Source organism: Cyprinodon tularosa, unplaced genomic scaffold, assembly GCF_016077235.1.
Source record: "Cyprinodon tularosa strain WSP-4 unplaced genomic scaffold, ASM1607723v1 ctg207, whole genome shotgun sequence".
NCBI classification, from domain to species: domain Eukaryota; kingdom Metazoa; phylum Chordata; class Actinopteri; order Cyprinodontiformes; family Cyprinodontidae; genus Cyprinodon; species Cyprinodon tularosa.
The window spans coordinates 1,276,805-1,292,799 of NW_024038767.1; the positions used below are offsets into that span (position 1 = coordinate 1,276,805).

Here is a 15,995-nt window from a genome sequence, read left to right on the forward strand (position 1 = left end):
TTAGTATTATAAGGCAATAAGTTTGACAAAACACAGCGTTTAAATTTTGTGTTCCTCTTAAAAGCAAAGAATTAATACTCACATTTCCAGGTAAATATTAACTAATGCTTTTCTTTTTTTTCTTTGTTTTTTTTTTTTTTACAAAAATTTATCAGACTACAGAGATTTGGGACCTCCAAAATTGCTAAGATTTTAAATTAATGCAGAGGTGAATTAACTTCTCTGGCATCATCATATTAGTAGACAGCTTCATGAATGTGAGAAAGCACAGTGGAGGCAGGGACAGTTGCATATTTAAAGATAAAACAAATTTACTGGGATATGCAACATGCAATAAAATCTCTCTCAGAAATATTTTACAAGACAAAACGTTATTCTATACTTAAAATGCACCTTTGTCTTGTAATTCAGCAAGATTTAGAATAGCTGGGAAATAAATAGGAGTGCCAACCAACTCAGCTGCAGAGCCAGACTCGCTGTCGAGAGACTTAAACTTGATATATAATAACCTTCAAGACTCAAAGCATCACCAATACAGTAAAAATAAGCGAATCAATGATTTGAAAACCTGTGTGGGAAAAAATTCTAAATTTGATTCTGCTGCTTGAGAAGAACTGTAATAATCATTGATACAACTGAAAGGAAAAATATCCATCCATCTATCAGGGAATCATAGTTTGTACAGTCAGCTGTGCCTTTCAGTTTTCCACATATTTTCAGGATGGATGGATGGATGGATGGATGGATGGATGGATGGATGGATGGATGGATGGATGGATGGATGGATGGGCGGGCTTCAGGCAGATGGACAGACAGACCGAGAGATGGATAGATAGTCTTTCTATTTGAAATTGTCTACTGTATGCACGGATAGCCAATATATCGCTGTTGGCATCTGTATCAGCCGTTAGTTTTTATTAATTGTTACTTTTATATATTTATTTATTTTTATTAATGTTTCTGATGATTTAGAGCACTTTACAAATGAGGCACTAAAAGGTGTCTGTCTATCTATCTGTAATTGTAGAGTTTCCCCATCTGCTTTCATCACAGTGTTCCACACATGAACTGCTGCCCCTGCTTCTGGAGCTCACATTTAACAGGAATTTCCATCTCATTGTGACCAACTATGGGGAAATAAGGTTATTTAACTTAAGTTAAAACATGACAGAAGAAAACTATTAAATTCATCGATGAGTTTCTGGGTTACAAAACAATATGAAACTTATTGTACTCCCGCAGTTTTGTGCGGATAATTTCACACTCGTTTCATTTAAACATTACTGCCAACTAAACAGATTTGTAGTCATTTCCAGATGTCTAAAAAAATACTACAGTATTCTCTCGCTTTCTCGCACATATCTTCAATTCACCGTTTGCTTCAATCATTTATTCCACAGCCACCTGCTGAGTGGTTCTACCTCAGTCTAACTCAATGTGCTGGTTTTGGTAAATCAGCTCTCAAATAATTTTTTTTTTCTTTGTCCAGCATCTACTTGCACAGAGCAGCTTTGGTCAGCCTTCAGTATGCAGAATAACTTACTAAAATGCTCCCTGCACAATCGAGTATAGATGGGGGAGAAGCTGACATAACAAACCTGCTGCTGTAAATAGGATATTATTGTATTATATATTATTTAATTTCCCTTTGGGATTAATAACGTATTTTTGAATTTGAATAACAACATAGATGTGGTAAATGTTGACATTTGCATATCATCCACCCCTGAATTTGTGCAATTTAGTCAGTAGAATTTAATTTGCATATCTATGAAAGCACAGACACAAAAATGCTTTGTACACTCTGCTGATTGGCAAACACAAATAACGTTCTACCTTCTTTGAAGATCTACTTTGCCCTTACAAACACATTTACGCCTCTTTTAAGACAGTTTAATCCTCCGAAGATCAGGCTCTGTAACTAAAGTCATGCTTATTGCATATTATAGATGTAAAGATGCAGACAATGCAGTTAAATAACACATCAGATGTCACCAAAGCCATGCTTATGCCAACTGAAGCATTAAAATAAAACAGTAATTTTTATTAATAGAATGATTTGATGTATGAATCTTTTGAACAAATCCTTTAAATGAGCTGATTCAGTGAAGCAGTTCACTCAAAAGTGCTGCCATCACTGTCATTAACTGTGATAAGAAATTAAAGTTTTATTAACAGAACTTGAAATGACAGACTGTGGCAGTGATTCCCAGCCCTGTTCCTCAGGGACCCCTACCCTGCATGTTTTTAAATACCTTTCTGTTCCAGCACACCTGATTTAAATTAGTGCTCCTCCTCATCTACAGAAATGAGTCAAAATATTGTTCAATAAATTGTTGCAACTGCCTGTTTCTTCAATGTTCTTTAATTGACGGTCTCTGTTTACTGTTGCCAACTTTGAATGTTGAGTTTTAATTTACACTGAAGGCAGAACATTATACTAATTTCATGTTTATCATTAAAAGCATGAGACCAGGTTAAAGATAATATAATACATGTTATTCTCTAGGATGTTTTCCTTTTTTATTGTAGAACACAGCAAGGCTAACAGGGCCTGCCTATTGTAAAAAACACAAAAGTCCTCCGAAAAAAATCCTTTTTAAATAAAGGTTTGGATGTTGCATGGGGGCAGAAGTAGATCATACGACCAATGCATTGAAGCCTCAGTCCTAAACACTGCAGCCACGGCTTTGAGTCTCTACCCTCTAAGGTCTTGGCTGCCAGTGTTGCCAGATAGAGTCGAGGTTTTCAAGCCCAAACATCCTTTAAAAACAGCAACATCACACAAAAAACCACCCAATTAATATAATATTATATTTACTGTGTGAACATGAACACACTTCATCCATCCATTTTCTGACACGCTTTATCCCAAGCGGGGTCATGAGGGGTGCTGGTGCCTATCTCCAGCTTTCTAAGGGCGAGAGGCGGGTCCACCCTGGACAGGTTGTCAGTCCATCGCAGGGCAACACTAAGGAGAATTTAGAGAAGGTAATTAATCTAATAGTCATGTTTTTGTAATGTGGGAAAAAGCCAAAGTATCCTGAGAGAACTCACATATGCTCAAGTACAACATGCAAACTCCATGCAGAAAGACCCCGGGCCAGGAATCGAACCCGCAACCTTCCACTGAGCAGCCCCATCTGAAAGGCTCCAATCTCATCCTGCAGAATGTTAGACAGTCTTTCACTGCATTAATGGAAGTGTGGAAAGCTATGTATGATGCAATACGGAGTTAACAGCGTTTCTGGTCGTCACGAAGCTCCCTGCTAGCATTACTCACTGATGCCACCATGTAATACTTGACAGAGGGAATGCACCGCATTCTGTGCTTCTTTGTTTTGGCTTGGTCCTTAACATCTTTCAAGTGTTTCATCATTTTTAGTTTGTCGCTATCCATAATTTAATTATTTTCTGTAACACAGATTGTATTTTGTATTGGTTTATCACACCAGATCCACCTGCTGCACAAACTAGCATCATTATTTGTGCCACTACACTAGTTCTCTGTTGTAAACACCCTGGCAGATGCCATTAGCCAATCAGTGAGGAAGAAAGGTCAGAGAGGCTTTGCTATGAACCAGTAATGATGAATGATTGGTGGACATGGGTTTTAATAGGTTAACTCAAAAACCGCCGATCTGACTCGGAACCGGCCCAAATTATCTCCACCCGCCCAAAGCAACTTTTACACGCAAAATCCAAATAAAAAAGACACACTGTTGGCTGCATGTCTTCTTTCCACCCGATTTCCTCAAATAATCAAAAAATCATGCCAACTTATCAAAGACAGCCTTTATACCTTTTATATCCTTTAACATATTTTATACTTCATTTTTAAAAGGAAAATTCAAACTAAAATATATTTTTTTTTATAAAAGCACAATAGTCTCAGCAATAAGTTATAAGAAAATGATTAAACTGTCACATATCCCTGTAAATTCATCCAATGGATGTTTGAGCATCCACTGCCTCCACTGACATATTCCACTGCTAATGCTGTATGCTAATATGATAAAATAAAAATAATTAAGTAAAATAGTTCTTTCTAAAACTGTTACATATGGAGGACTATTTTAAAATGGATGCAATGTGATGTGGAAAACTCCAGACAAATTGAAGAATCTTACTATATCTTTAACACTAATGTTACCTTTTGGATCTCAGTTCAGTATTATGCTTAGTACAAAGGGAGGTTTAAATTAATGTTTTAATGAAGGGTAACAGCAATTATAACGTCTTAACTTGTGCCACAGCGTGTTTTAAAGAAAAAATAACCTGTTTTTCTGTATCCAGATGTTCTTTTTTACAAAACAGATGACATCCTGTGTGAACTGCTACAGCTTTAATTCTCAAGTAGGGCTGCAACAACGAATCGATAAAATCGATAAAAATCGACTTTTAAAAGCGTTGGCAACGGATTTCATCATCGATTAGTTGTGTCGCGCTATTAATGCGTCATCCGCCGCTGTTGTCATCACATCCCCTTAGAAAAATACGGCAGAGTGAGCCAGCGCTGCAGGTGAGCAAAGGCTGTTTTCAAAAGGCAGTAACGTCAACTGTTCTAATGACCGATACCGCAAACGCAAGCTGCGTCTCAATTCGCAGACAGCCTGCGCTTTGTAAAGAGAAAAAAGTCGTAACATGCAACTTTTTTAAAAACAAATGAACATGGCACAGAAGCACCACTGTTATGACGCAGCACATGATAAGGAAACACGTTGGAGCCTTCGATGGCAGTGAAGAGAGCTGATCAGCAGGATGAGTAACCATGTTTGTTTGGTTTTAAAGTGGGGAAACGTTACGTTAGTTTCTCAGGTAGCTCATCTGATGCTTTCCTTACCGTGTTAGTAGGTTACAGACAGTGATAAGGTTGGCTACTTATTTTACTTTTAATTTCATTTGAATTAGCTTAAGCAGCGTTTATATTTACTTTATAAATAAATTAACTTGCAAATTATGAGGGCAAGGCTTTTAAAGTTTAAATCTTCTGGCAAAGATAAAGTAAAGAAGATCCTGCAATTTATGGAAGTAAAGCAGAATAAAATCCAGCAAGATCAGTAATATGTCAATTAATTATCTGCCACATTCCCATGTAAATATCTGTCTTTGGAGGATGTGTTTTTTAGCACCCCTAGTTCTCTCATTTTTATTCCAAATACAATTTATATTTTTATCTCTATGGTTCAGTATTTTCTCAAGTAGCAACTTTAACTGCTATACTTTCCTGTCTTAAAAGGCAGAACTCTTCTAGTCTAAAAAAACTAATTTGTTGAAATGGGGGGGCCTATTGTTTGAACCCCTTAGGGGCTTTTAAAAACAAAAATGTCTTTTTTTGCGCTTTATGAAACAAAGTAGCCTATATTTTGTGGATGTACAGCTACATTTCTCATGTAAGTTTGCGTAGTTTTAACACAAACATTTATTTTTCATATTGGACCAGTACAGTTAATGAGCAACCTGTACTTGTGTGCTTGTTTGTTCTGTCTAAAATGTTTATTACGGAATAAAGAGGTTAATATAAAAAATATTTTTTGTCCGATTCATCGATTAATCGAAGAAATAATCTGCCGATTCAAATAATCGTTAGTTGCAGCCCTATTTTCAAGAGTTATTGTCGTTATAAATTATGACAGATTTAGTAAATTGCTATAAACTCAATATCAACATAAAAAAGAGGATCAATGTGCAGAACAAAGAATTTTTCAGATTTTTCAAGCTTCTGTTTTAGTTTTTTTCACTTCTCTAACTCTCAAAAGGAAACATTTAATCTTTTAAACCTGACTTTTCATCTTAAAACCTTCATTTGTATTTTATAACCCAACATTTTAGAACTGAAAGCCTGTTGATAAGAACCCATGCTGAGTTCCACATCCAGCGGTCGTGTTTATCCTGCACCTTCGTCATGCAGTGCCTGCCCGTTGTAGAGATTATATTTACTCTGTGCTGCCGTAAGCACCTCTGCTAACAGATTATATGAATTAAGGCCTTATTATGGGCTCTGTCCAGGAGCTGCATGTACAGGTGATATGTAATAAGGACAGTGTTGAGGTGAGTCAGCACCGACTGGCTTCATCACAGGAGGAAACCCCCTCACTCATCTGCAGGGTGAAGGGAAGGACACATAGTACCGCAGGTCTCTCAGTGCTTTATGGGAAGGCAACTCTCAAACACACTGATTTCAGTCAAATATTTCCTGTAAAATAGTTACAAAAAAGAAAACACAGTCAAGCCAGTTTGCTTCATAGGAATTTATCAATATTTTATATGATTTTGTAGCAAAATGTTTTCACACAAACAGTTTATTTGAATTTTTCTGCTAGAAGTTCAGGTGAGAATCATGTCTATGTTGAGTCAAGTACACATTTAATTTATAGTGTTAGCAGAGTGGAGAGGGAGGATACATGATGTTACATGCAGTAACATGCATTCACTTCAAATAAGTAAACAGATCATTGTCAATTTGGTATAAGACTGATATGCTAATGTGGTGTGTTTGGGCCGGCAGAAGAAATGTACGAATTGGAAGTCAGACTTAGCTGGATTAAAAAAATAATAACAATTCAAGCGAGTATTTAACATTAGAGTTATGGGAGTCAATTGTACCTGCTTTGTAAAAGGGTAACAAATCAGGCTTACCTACACAATATAAACCAGAGATGTTTGATTGATTCAAGACTTCAGAATTTTCTAGTCCTCCACTCCAGTTGTAACATCATGTAAGATCCCATTTCAGAAAGCCAACTAACAACCATCTTTTGTTGGAACACCACATTAAAGCACCTTCTCACTGTTTGCTTCACATGAAAATAAAAGTACTACTGCACAATCCCCAACCCACCCCTTACATTCTCACCCGGTTATTGTACAAAAAATATACCAATATACAGAATAGTACAGTTACTGTAAGAGGAAAAGGAAATGATGATCACCCAACATTTTGAAATGTAGTAGAGTCCCACAGAATACTGAGAAAGGCATAGAAATGAAGAGATGTTGCAGCTATATTTAGGCAGTGATCTGAAAGGGGACAAATTTAAGTACCTTGCTGCAATATACAGCTCTCAGGTGAATGGAGTCAGTTAACACATTGATCAAAATAGGTTCTGTTTCATGCAATGTGATAAAACAAATTTCAAAACTTTGCAGCTTATTGCCTCCTTGAAAGTCATCTCTCCTTTTTTGTTCAAATAAAATCTTTTCATGAGCAGCATAGTGACCTTTATGCAGCCAATAAATGACAAATTCTTTCATTTAACCTGGCTGCAAGAGTAATTATCATGCTTTCTTGTTTGTGTTGCTTCAAGAGATTCAGAGTCCGGTGATATATCATGCTGTTTGCTGCTTCGGGCAAATGATTAAAAGGGCTTGATGAATTTCAAACACCATTTGCTTTTGGCTACAGTAATTTGTGTTGATAGTATCTGAAACCGCACTCTGAAGCAAACAACGTTAACATCAATGAGCCATCGGTCTGCAGGGACTCCTGCAAACAGGCACCCAATAATCAAATTACTTGCACAGCTGGATTTCAACCTCAGCTGGACAAATGCTTTAATTGTCTCCTTGGAGACCAACTGGGTACTTTACAGACTGAGAAAACAAGAATTGGGAAAACAAGCTAACAGCTATTCCAAAAGTTGACCCAGACCCTTCATTACCATGTAAGCACTCATAGTTTTAGATTTTGAACACTTACTTTTGCATATGCTGATGATCTCACTGATCTCTTTGTGCTCATTGTTGTTGCTGCTTTGTGAAGGAAAATATGGATGATGAACTTACTCAAAGTAAGACAACTTTCTTCTTCTTAGGGCCAGTAACCTCTGAACAAACTGTCCATCTGCTAAAAAAAACCTAAGCTTTCCTCCACCAAACTTTGGTTGAGACCCTTTAGGACTTCTAGATTAAAAGCAGGAAAATGTTTGACTGAGCTGTTCTTGACTCAACGCCGATTGTTTGCTGTGGTTCCTGCTCTGATTAGCTGTTAGCTTGACTCCTCAAAGTCAGTTCCTACCTGTTTTCCAAGACAATATTTTCTGTGATTGATGGGTACCTCCTTTGAGATAATGAATCAACCCCTTTAAAAATTGGATAGCAAAGCTTGTGGTTTATGTTGGCGCCAAGTTATTTTCCCACACTCACCTTATGCATAACTTAAGGAATTTCTGTCAAGAAAAGTTTATAAAATGGCAACATGAGAGTTGGTACATCCTGTGTAAACCTGTTTTTAATGTTCCAAGGTGAGTCTGTCTTCTGATGAATCACCTGAAAAAATAAATAGTAAGAATGGTAAAAAAAAATAAACCAGAAGAAAATAAAAATGATTTTGTATTAATCTTCTACTATACTAACTCCTGTGGTCCCCTTCTTCATAAAGCTGGAGTATTTCCATGTTCAATCTGCAACATGTGATCTAGGTTATCACAGGTGAGGCAAATCTTTGAATAGTTCCTTTAGAGACGAAAATCCAGTTCAAATATCTCTCTGTCCATAAAAATCATTTCTCCAGTCGATTCAAACATATTTCAAATATTGAGAGTTCTGATCTTATGTATCTTTTGTTTTTTTTCACATAATCGTTTAAACAATATTCACATGGATGCACTTCATAGAGAACATCCCTCTGTGTTCATGTTTATTAAGTTTTTAATATAGATCTATTATTTGGTCAAAGAGTCAGACTGTGCTCTCCATTACCCATTCAGAGCTCTCAAAAGAAGGCTTCTCCTCCTCACTGTCTTCAAACTGCAGAAGCATGCCGTTAACAGACAGGCTGCGTTTAGTCCAGATGTTGCTGATCCTCCGTGGCTGGTTGCTGCGGCACTGTGCAGCTCCAACATGCCCCATGTCAAATGAGTGACTCCTCTTGGGTTTTGCCTCGTGGGGATACCCAAGTAGGCGTCCCAGCATTGTTGTGGACTCCGCCCTCCCAAGCAGGGGTTCTTTATCAGATGGTGGTGCCACAGCCACTGTGGTCATGGCATTGGGAGCAGCAGAGGAGCACGAGGCAGAAGCACCCGGGTTCTCCTTTGCTGCTCCTCGCAGCTCTAGTGAGGTAAAGGCTCCTAAAAGGTGGTCGAGGCTTTGCCGTGCCTTGGTGCCATGCACGTGTTGTCTAAACTTGCTGCTTGGCAGGGTGGTGAATTCATTGCTCTGAACGTTATAGCGGTCAGCTGCTTCTCTTCCTGTTTGGCTGTCCAACGAGTTAGAGGAGGATGAGGATGAAGAAAGGCTGCTCTGAAGAGATCCACACTTGAACTCCAGCATTTCCTCACGCATGACCACAACTGTGGACTTGACCTGCGGTGGGGCTCCATTGAACCTGTTCACACCCCCATTAGTCTGGGAGTATGTGTTACTCACAGTGGGTAATTTACTGGTTTGAATTCCACTGGTGACCTTATAACGAACCATTAGAATGATGATGAAGACCAGCAAAATGGAAACAATAATGCCCCCGATGACCAGAATCATGGTGCCCCCCATAAAGCCACTATGCAGAGATTGGCACTGCGGGTAATCGTCCGTAGTGATGAACTGGACACATCCAACAATGTTGGTAGCAGTGAGAGTGGTTGCTGTGTCGTCCCAGATGGCCAGGACGCACAGGTCGTACTGCATTCCAGGCATCAAATTAGTGACAACAAAGGCCCGGTGAGTCCGAGGAATCATCCTAAACAAGAAATAAGAGGATAAAACTTGGCAATTGTCTTTTCACAAGAGATCAAAACATTCATGAGTAGCTATTTATATGCAGAGACTAACTGACCGTAATGCATTTTTTTTTCAACTTTATTACATCAGATGTGGCTGAATATCTATTGCTTGGATGTGAATTTCTGACCAAACAATCTTGCATAATTAATTAAAGTGGAAAATAAAGAAAACTACTCTTTTAGTTTCCATAAAGACAATAATCCAGAGATGAAATGATGCTCTTTCATGGTTTAACACATCAGCATGTTGCACCTTTCTTAAGGCCTCAATACAACTGTTATCCATTATATAAACTAACTGCCTTGCAGATGGGCATTGAGTACTCAAAGAATTAGCTGTAGTCAGAGTATTGATACTCTCACGACAGTAAAAGTTAAAGGCACACTATGCAACATTTTTCAGTTAATTAATGTGTTCCATAACGTTTTGGATGATTAAATGAGTCATTTCAGGTTGAACAAAGGTATTCTCGGCCGCCCTGGTGGTCTGTGGGGGAAATACCGCACTTGCAATTGCAGGAGCACCGACCCGCACCCACAGGCTCAGAAGTCTCACGAGAGTCAGTCTTGCTTTACGGCGAGAACTGCTACACCCCCCAGTTAAAAGCATGCTCGTTGCTAGCACAGTGGCGATCTTTGTGCAGTTATGCTACGTTCACATCGGGCGCAGCAAAATCGCGTCTGAAGCTTCATTTTTGCTGCTTGTACCAGTTAGTTCTGACGCGCGGCTGAAGCAGCTTTGCTGCTCTGGCTGCGCGGTGCAAAAGTGTGTCTGACGCGCGTTGGGCGGAGCTTCACTATCCTTTCTCTGCCTTGCAGCTATATTTGCTGTGATCAGTGGGAATAAAGTAGTTTTAATATGTGTTTAAATGAGAAAATACACCTGAAAACGTAATCAGTGCAGTCAGTTCATTCAGATTATTATCCTGCCTTCAATATTTTTTCTGTCGGAGCCGCTCAGACCCCCACATACCAGCGGTGCGCTGACAGTAGGAATCCCTTCATCAGCAGCCTCTGGCCGGGTCGCCTCCTCGCGGTTCACCGCGGCAGCTGGTAGGTGTTTTTCATCTAAATAATCCAAACTGCATATTCTGCCGGCAGATTTCTGCATTTTAAGTTAATTTAGGCGTCAATAAACTGTTTAAGAGGAGAGATCATAGCCTCTGATCATCAGCGCTGTGTCTCTCTCCCTGCGTCCGAAGCACTGCTTCAGCTGCTCAGAACGCGCCGCGGGACCTTTTGCTGCGCCTTGACGCGCGTCAACCATTGACTTTGCATGTAAACTCACTGCTTCTGTCGCGCCAGCTGCGGTGTGAACGCAGCATTAGTCATTCGTTGCGTTCGCCTGTCTGCTAAGCTCAAAACAACCGCGCCTGGCTTGACGGAGAAACCAGGAGAACAGCTGTGCATATTTACGACAGTGCACTTTTACTTTCGCCCTCTGGGGGGAGCCTCGCTGGAAAATCAACACCGGTTGCATAGTGTACCTTTAAGTAAAAGTAGCAACTACATTGAAGTACAGCTATTACTAAATGTTTTTTTTTTTTTTAAGTTACCCAAGTAAATGTAACTAGTAACTACCCATGTCTGCTGCAAGTTTGGCGACCTCAACATGATTAATCTGCATCCACATGCAGATATTTTTGCTTTTAACCCTTTAAATGCCTCAGTGAAAAAAGAAAAGAGCTAAAAGTGAAAATTTGCCAACAATATAAGTATTACCTGATTTCAAATTAGAGACCATTTTTTAATTTAGGTATTTTGCTACTTTGAATTGTTTTTTGTTCCTTTTTTTTGTGTGCATAAGCTCATTTCAGTGTGAGTGTTTCATTTGTCTTGTTTTGAAACTGATAAATCCTCCTTATGTATTAAATTCTAGACCCAACAAACTGATGTGACATTAGACTTAATGTCCTTAGTTACTGTAGCAGCATTTTACCACGTTCCTTTGAGTCTAATGAAAACATTAGATTCTCAAACTCTATTTACCAATGAAAAATGATAAATAATATCGTTTTGCTTTCTTTATCAACAAATAAATAATGGAGTAGCTTTTAAACATATAGCAAAATAATTCATGTGATTTTGTAGTAATAAAAAAAAGAAACATTAGAGATGATATTTAAAAGAATAAATGCTTTCAGGGAATTGGTTTAGCTTTGTCAAGTTCCTTATGAATGCAAATGCAGATGACTCATCTAATATTGTGTCGCCAAGCAGAAAAAGAAGACTGTTGGCACAGAATGTGCATGAAAGGGAAGAAAATCAGATAAAAAAGCTTATTATTGAATTTGCAGGGATGTGAGATGCATCAACATCGCTTGAGTAAAGTAAGATCCCTCTTCATTGCTGTTTTTGCTAATGATGGGATTTCTAGCTTAAAAACCAGTTCTCTGCAGATAATAATGAAAATAAAAACAATGAAGAAATTTAGGAAATGTGTTGTTAGTTTTGGGGCTCTGAAAGAGAGACTCAGGCTGCCTTACAACATAGTAATAGTCTGGAAAGATCTATAAACCTGGTACCTCAAGGGACACTAAATCTAGGCAAGGCAATTTTGCCACTTTTTATGCACCCTCAATTTTCAGTTGAACATTAATGTAAATAAATGTTGCTTTTTTCCTCTATTGATTTCCAGACAATTATCGGTCTGAATCCACTCAAGATCTCATTTAAACCAGGACATTGATTTCACAGAGCCCCAAATATCTTCTGCTACTGTCGTCAAGGCCAATGCTTGTATGGAGTTCAGAAGCTTAAAAGGAATACATTAGAATGAGCTCTATATTCCCTTTTCTTCCTGGGTTTCTAATTAATGGTTCAGGGCAGGGATTTCCCTTTGGATTTCTCAGACTGTGAAAGCTGCATCACTACACGTTGTCTGGTTTATGGTGAAAAAAAGAAAACCAAAAGAAGGATTAAGAAAGATGAATGTTGATCTTGGGGAAATGCTTCAGAAGAAATAATTGTCTCAAGAGCTTACAGCAAACAAATAACAATCAACTCAGAAACCTGAACTGATCACAACATTCTGAGGCAAAATAAATCAATCTGTGGCTTAACTAGCCTCTTGGATGAGTCAAAACTCATCCTAGACTTAGAAATACATGCCAGCAATTTGTCAATCTTACCTGTAAATGAGGACTTCATCGTCGGAACAGTTGTACTGCAGTTGAAACATTTTGACCTTTGGAGTTGATTTGCTTACAGTCCACTTCACCAAAGCTGACGCGGCGGTCACTTCAGATACGGACACAACCTTTTCTGGAAGAGGCTTTGGTTCGCCTTTGCTTATTTTAGTAGAGCTTGTGATGTCTGAAAGTCCTGATTTTGGCAGTGTTGTACGATTGGTACTGTTAGTTATGTGGGGTAGTTGAATGATTGATAGCTCGATAGAGGCTGTAGACTCCCCAGCAGCGTTAGCAGCAATGCAAGTGAAAATGCCATAGTCTGTGGATGTGGTGACTGCTATATCAAGGGTGCCATTTTCATAAACAGTTGCTCTGGAGGAGTTGCCGATCAACCGATCATCTGGAGCAACCCAGTGCACAGTTGGCATTGGATCTCCAACTGCTTTGCAACGTAAGCTAGCTGTTTGGCCCTCCAGCACTAGCAACCTATGAGTATGTTGAGTGATCAGTGGAGGTTCGCAGACAAATTCCTCCTCCCGAACAGACCAGAAGTAGCGCCCCTTTAGACTGGCTGGAGAGGCACAAGTTTCCATATCGTCGTCACGGTCCAGCCTTCGCAGCCACAGTACCTCACAGTTACAGTGCAGTGGGTTTCCGCCGAAGCTCAAAGAGAGTTGAGGTGCATAAGGAGTGCTCATTAACATACTGGTCTGGGAGCGTGCAAAGATGGGGTCCGGAGGGAGCTTCTGGAGACGGTTGGAAGTCAAGTCCAGCCGAGCCAGTTTCTCAAGGTCTGTAAAAGTCCCTTCAGCAATAAAGGAGATGAGGTTATGGTCCAAACTCATCTGATGCAGGTTTACCATTTTACGAATGGCCTCCCAAGGCACACTGCGCAGGTTGTTGTAAGACAAATCCAGATCCTCTAATGTTAGCAATAAATCATCGAAAGCTGAATCTGAAATTTCATTTAGCTGATTGTTGTTGAGGATCAGGTGCTGCAGATTGATAAGTCCTCTTAGGTCATCTGCTCCCAGTTCAGTCAGCCGGTTGCTGTCAAGGTGCAGGGACCTTAAGGTCTCCAGATCAATAAAAGAAAAGGGCTGGATGCTGCTAATAGTGTTGCGGGACAAAGTGAGATCCACCAGGCCGGTCATGTTGGCAAAGTCCTGAGTGGTGACCTTAAGAATGAAGTTGCCACCCAACCGGAGCTCTACAGTTCTTCTGTCGATGTCCGGTGGCACAAAGAGCAGACCTTTGGAGGGGCACAAAGTCCCCAGAGACTCTGAGAGGTTCTGGCAGACGCAGTATTTGGGACATGCATGGACCATTGTCATAGCGGTTCCCAGAATCAGGAGGCAGATGACCACTTTGTCCATGTTACCTCATTAAAGGGAACCTGGAAGAGAAGAAATAAATAGGAAATTGTTATAATTGTGGCATTCTCTAATTGCACAATGTCCCTTGCACTGTCATGATAATTCAGATTAATATTCAGCATCATAACCTGGTTCCTAGATTCGATAATCCAAAGAACATTTTTTTAAGGAAATGTCACACCTTTATCTTGGAGAGTACCCAAATCTGTCCTTTAGTAACCTCTACATTTGTCTCTTCATTTATTTTTTTTATTCGAATCAACTCTTCTCCTCAATCTTTTTTCACATTATTTGTAAAAATTGTAAGACAAAAGCAATACAAGAAAAAAAAGTGATAGAAGCTGCAGGTGTTAGATGAAACCGGCACGCCTCCCTGAACATTTAAACAACCCTCACACCTGGCTGACTCCTCTGAATGAATGCTAACGATTGACTTCATCTGGAAAACTTTTAATTCCCCAGAATGTTTGTACCATTAATTTCTATTATGCTTAAATTGAAAAAAAATCTATCTTTTTTGTTCTTTCCAAGTAATTTTTCAAATGAAAAACTAGGTGTTTCTCCTCTCAGAAATGATGGGGACACTGAGATATTCTTCCTTTGTTATGTTTAAAGAGAGGGAGACGCAGTTTGCCCTTGTTGATGAGATTAGCAATAGAGTAGAGCTCAGGAATTTTAAAACCCTGAAGCTAAACTGCAAAACTGTTCAACAAAGGTGAACTTTCTCTGCTTAGCTTTGTTAATCAAAGGGTATCTGATTATATTAGATATTTTCTGCATCATTCAACACCTTTTATACAACAGGATACATCCCCATACTTTTGCAGATTTCTAAACATAAACATTGTTGCTACAAATAGTATAAAAGATGACATTTTTGGAAAGTTTTTTGTAAATATTACTGTTTTTTTTTAATCATTGCTCTAAATAGAATTCATGTTAATTATTTATAGCCATTGATGTTTTTCTTAACATTTTGTTACATTGTACAGTAACTTCAAATGTAAAAATGTGTTTTTGTGGATTTTATTTAAGAAACCAAAACATTGAAACACAATTTAAAAATTATGAAAACATGACTGTGGCTTCAGTTTGAATCAGCCTCCTCCTCAAAAAATGATTTGGTAAAAAAAAATGTTTTATCACAAAAAGCTTGCAAGATTTATGCACAATACGGAAAGGTATCACTGGGCCCTCTGACACCATCGGTACATGGCGCGGGTGAATGGTTATACGAAAAAGCATTGAAAGCAGAGCCTGGGCTTGAACCAACACAGCTCCGGTTACAGGGCAAACTCCTGCTGCACACTGTCCCAGTTAGGTTGAAAACAATGATGTTTAACTTCGCATTAAATTATATTTGTCAATACACTTATATTGTAAACGAGAGTTGTTTTGAATTAATTTCATATGTGTGTAGAGTTAACTGTTTGCCCAGGATTTAAGTTTGATTCACACTTTTATTTGTTGTCCTAACACACAGTATGAGACATTTGAAAAGGTATTTGATTACACAAAAAATGTGCCGTCTCCACTTATGGCTCCTCCTTAGTGGGAGCTGCTGGGTAGACAGTGCTGTCTAACTGTACTACGGCTTATTATTCATTTCAATTCAATTCAGTTTATTTCTATAGCGCCAATTCACAACACATGTCATCTCCAGGCACTTTACAGTTCACCAGATTATCTTTGTACAAGTAAACGTTGAAGGCCAGACCAGGGGTCAATCCAAACCTAAACATCAATAGGATAAAATACTCCACATATAC

General features: G+C 38.8%; 1 protein-coding gene across 3 annotated transcripts in view; it reads right to left on the bottom strand.

Annotated features, from left to right (window-relative positions):
- Positions 1 to 6,691: 6,691 nt before the first annotated feature.
- The window catches only part of LOC119783566 (leucine-rich repeat and fibronectin type-III domain-containing protein 2), a 239,042-nt gene continuing 229,738 nt past the window's right edge, over positions 6,692 to 15,995 (bottom strand). For 2 of the 3 annotated variants that reach the window (XM_038285156.1, XM_038285155.1), the window contains 2 exons: positions 12,851 to 14,246; positions 6,692 to 9,676 (listed from right to left, as the gene is read on the bottom strand). In XM_038285156.1, coding sequence (XP_038141084.1) covers positions 8,680 to 9,676; positions 12,851 to 14,226 — 2,373 coding nt within the window. In that variant the 5' untranslated portion in view covers positions 14,227 to 14,246 and the 3' untranslated portion in view covers positions 6,692 to 8,679. The remainder of the gene's footprint in view (positions 9,677 to 12,850; positions 14,247 to 15,995) is intronic. The other variant, XR_005280817.1, reaches the window with a different exon arrangement.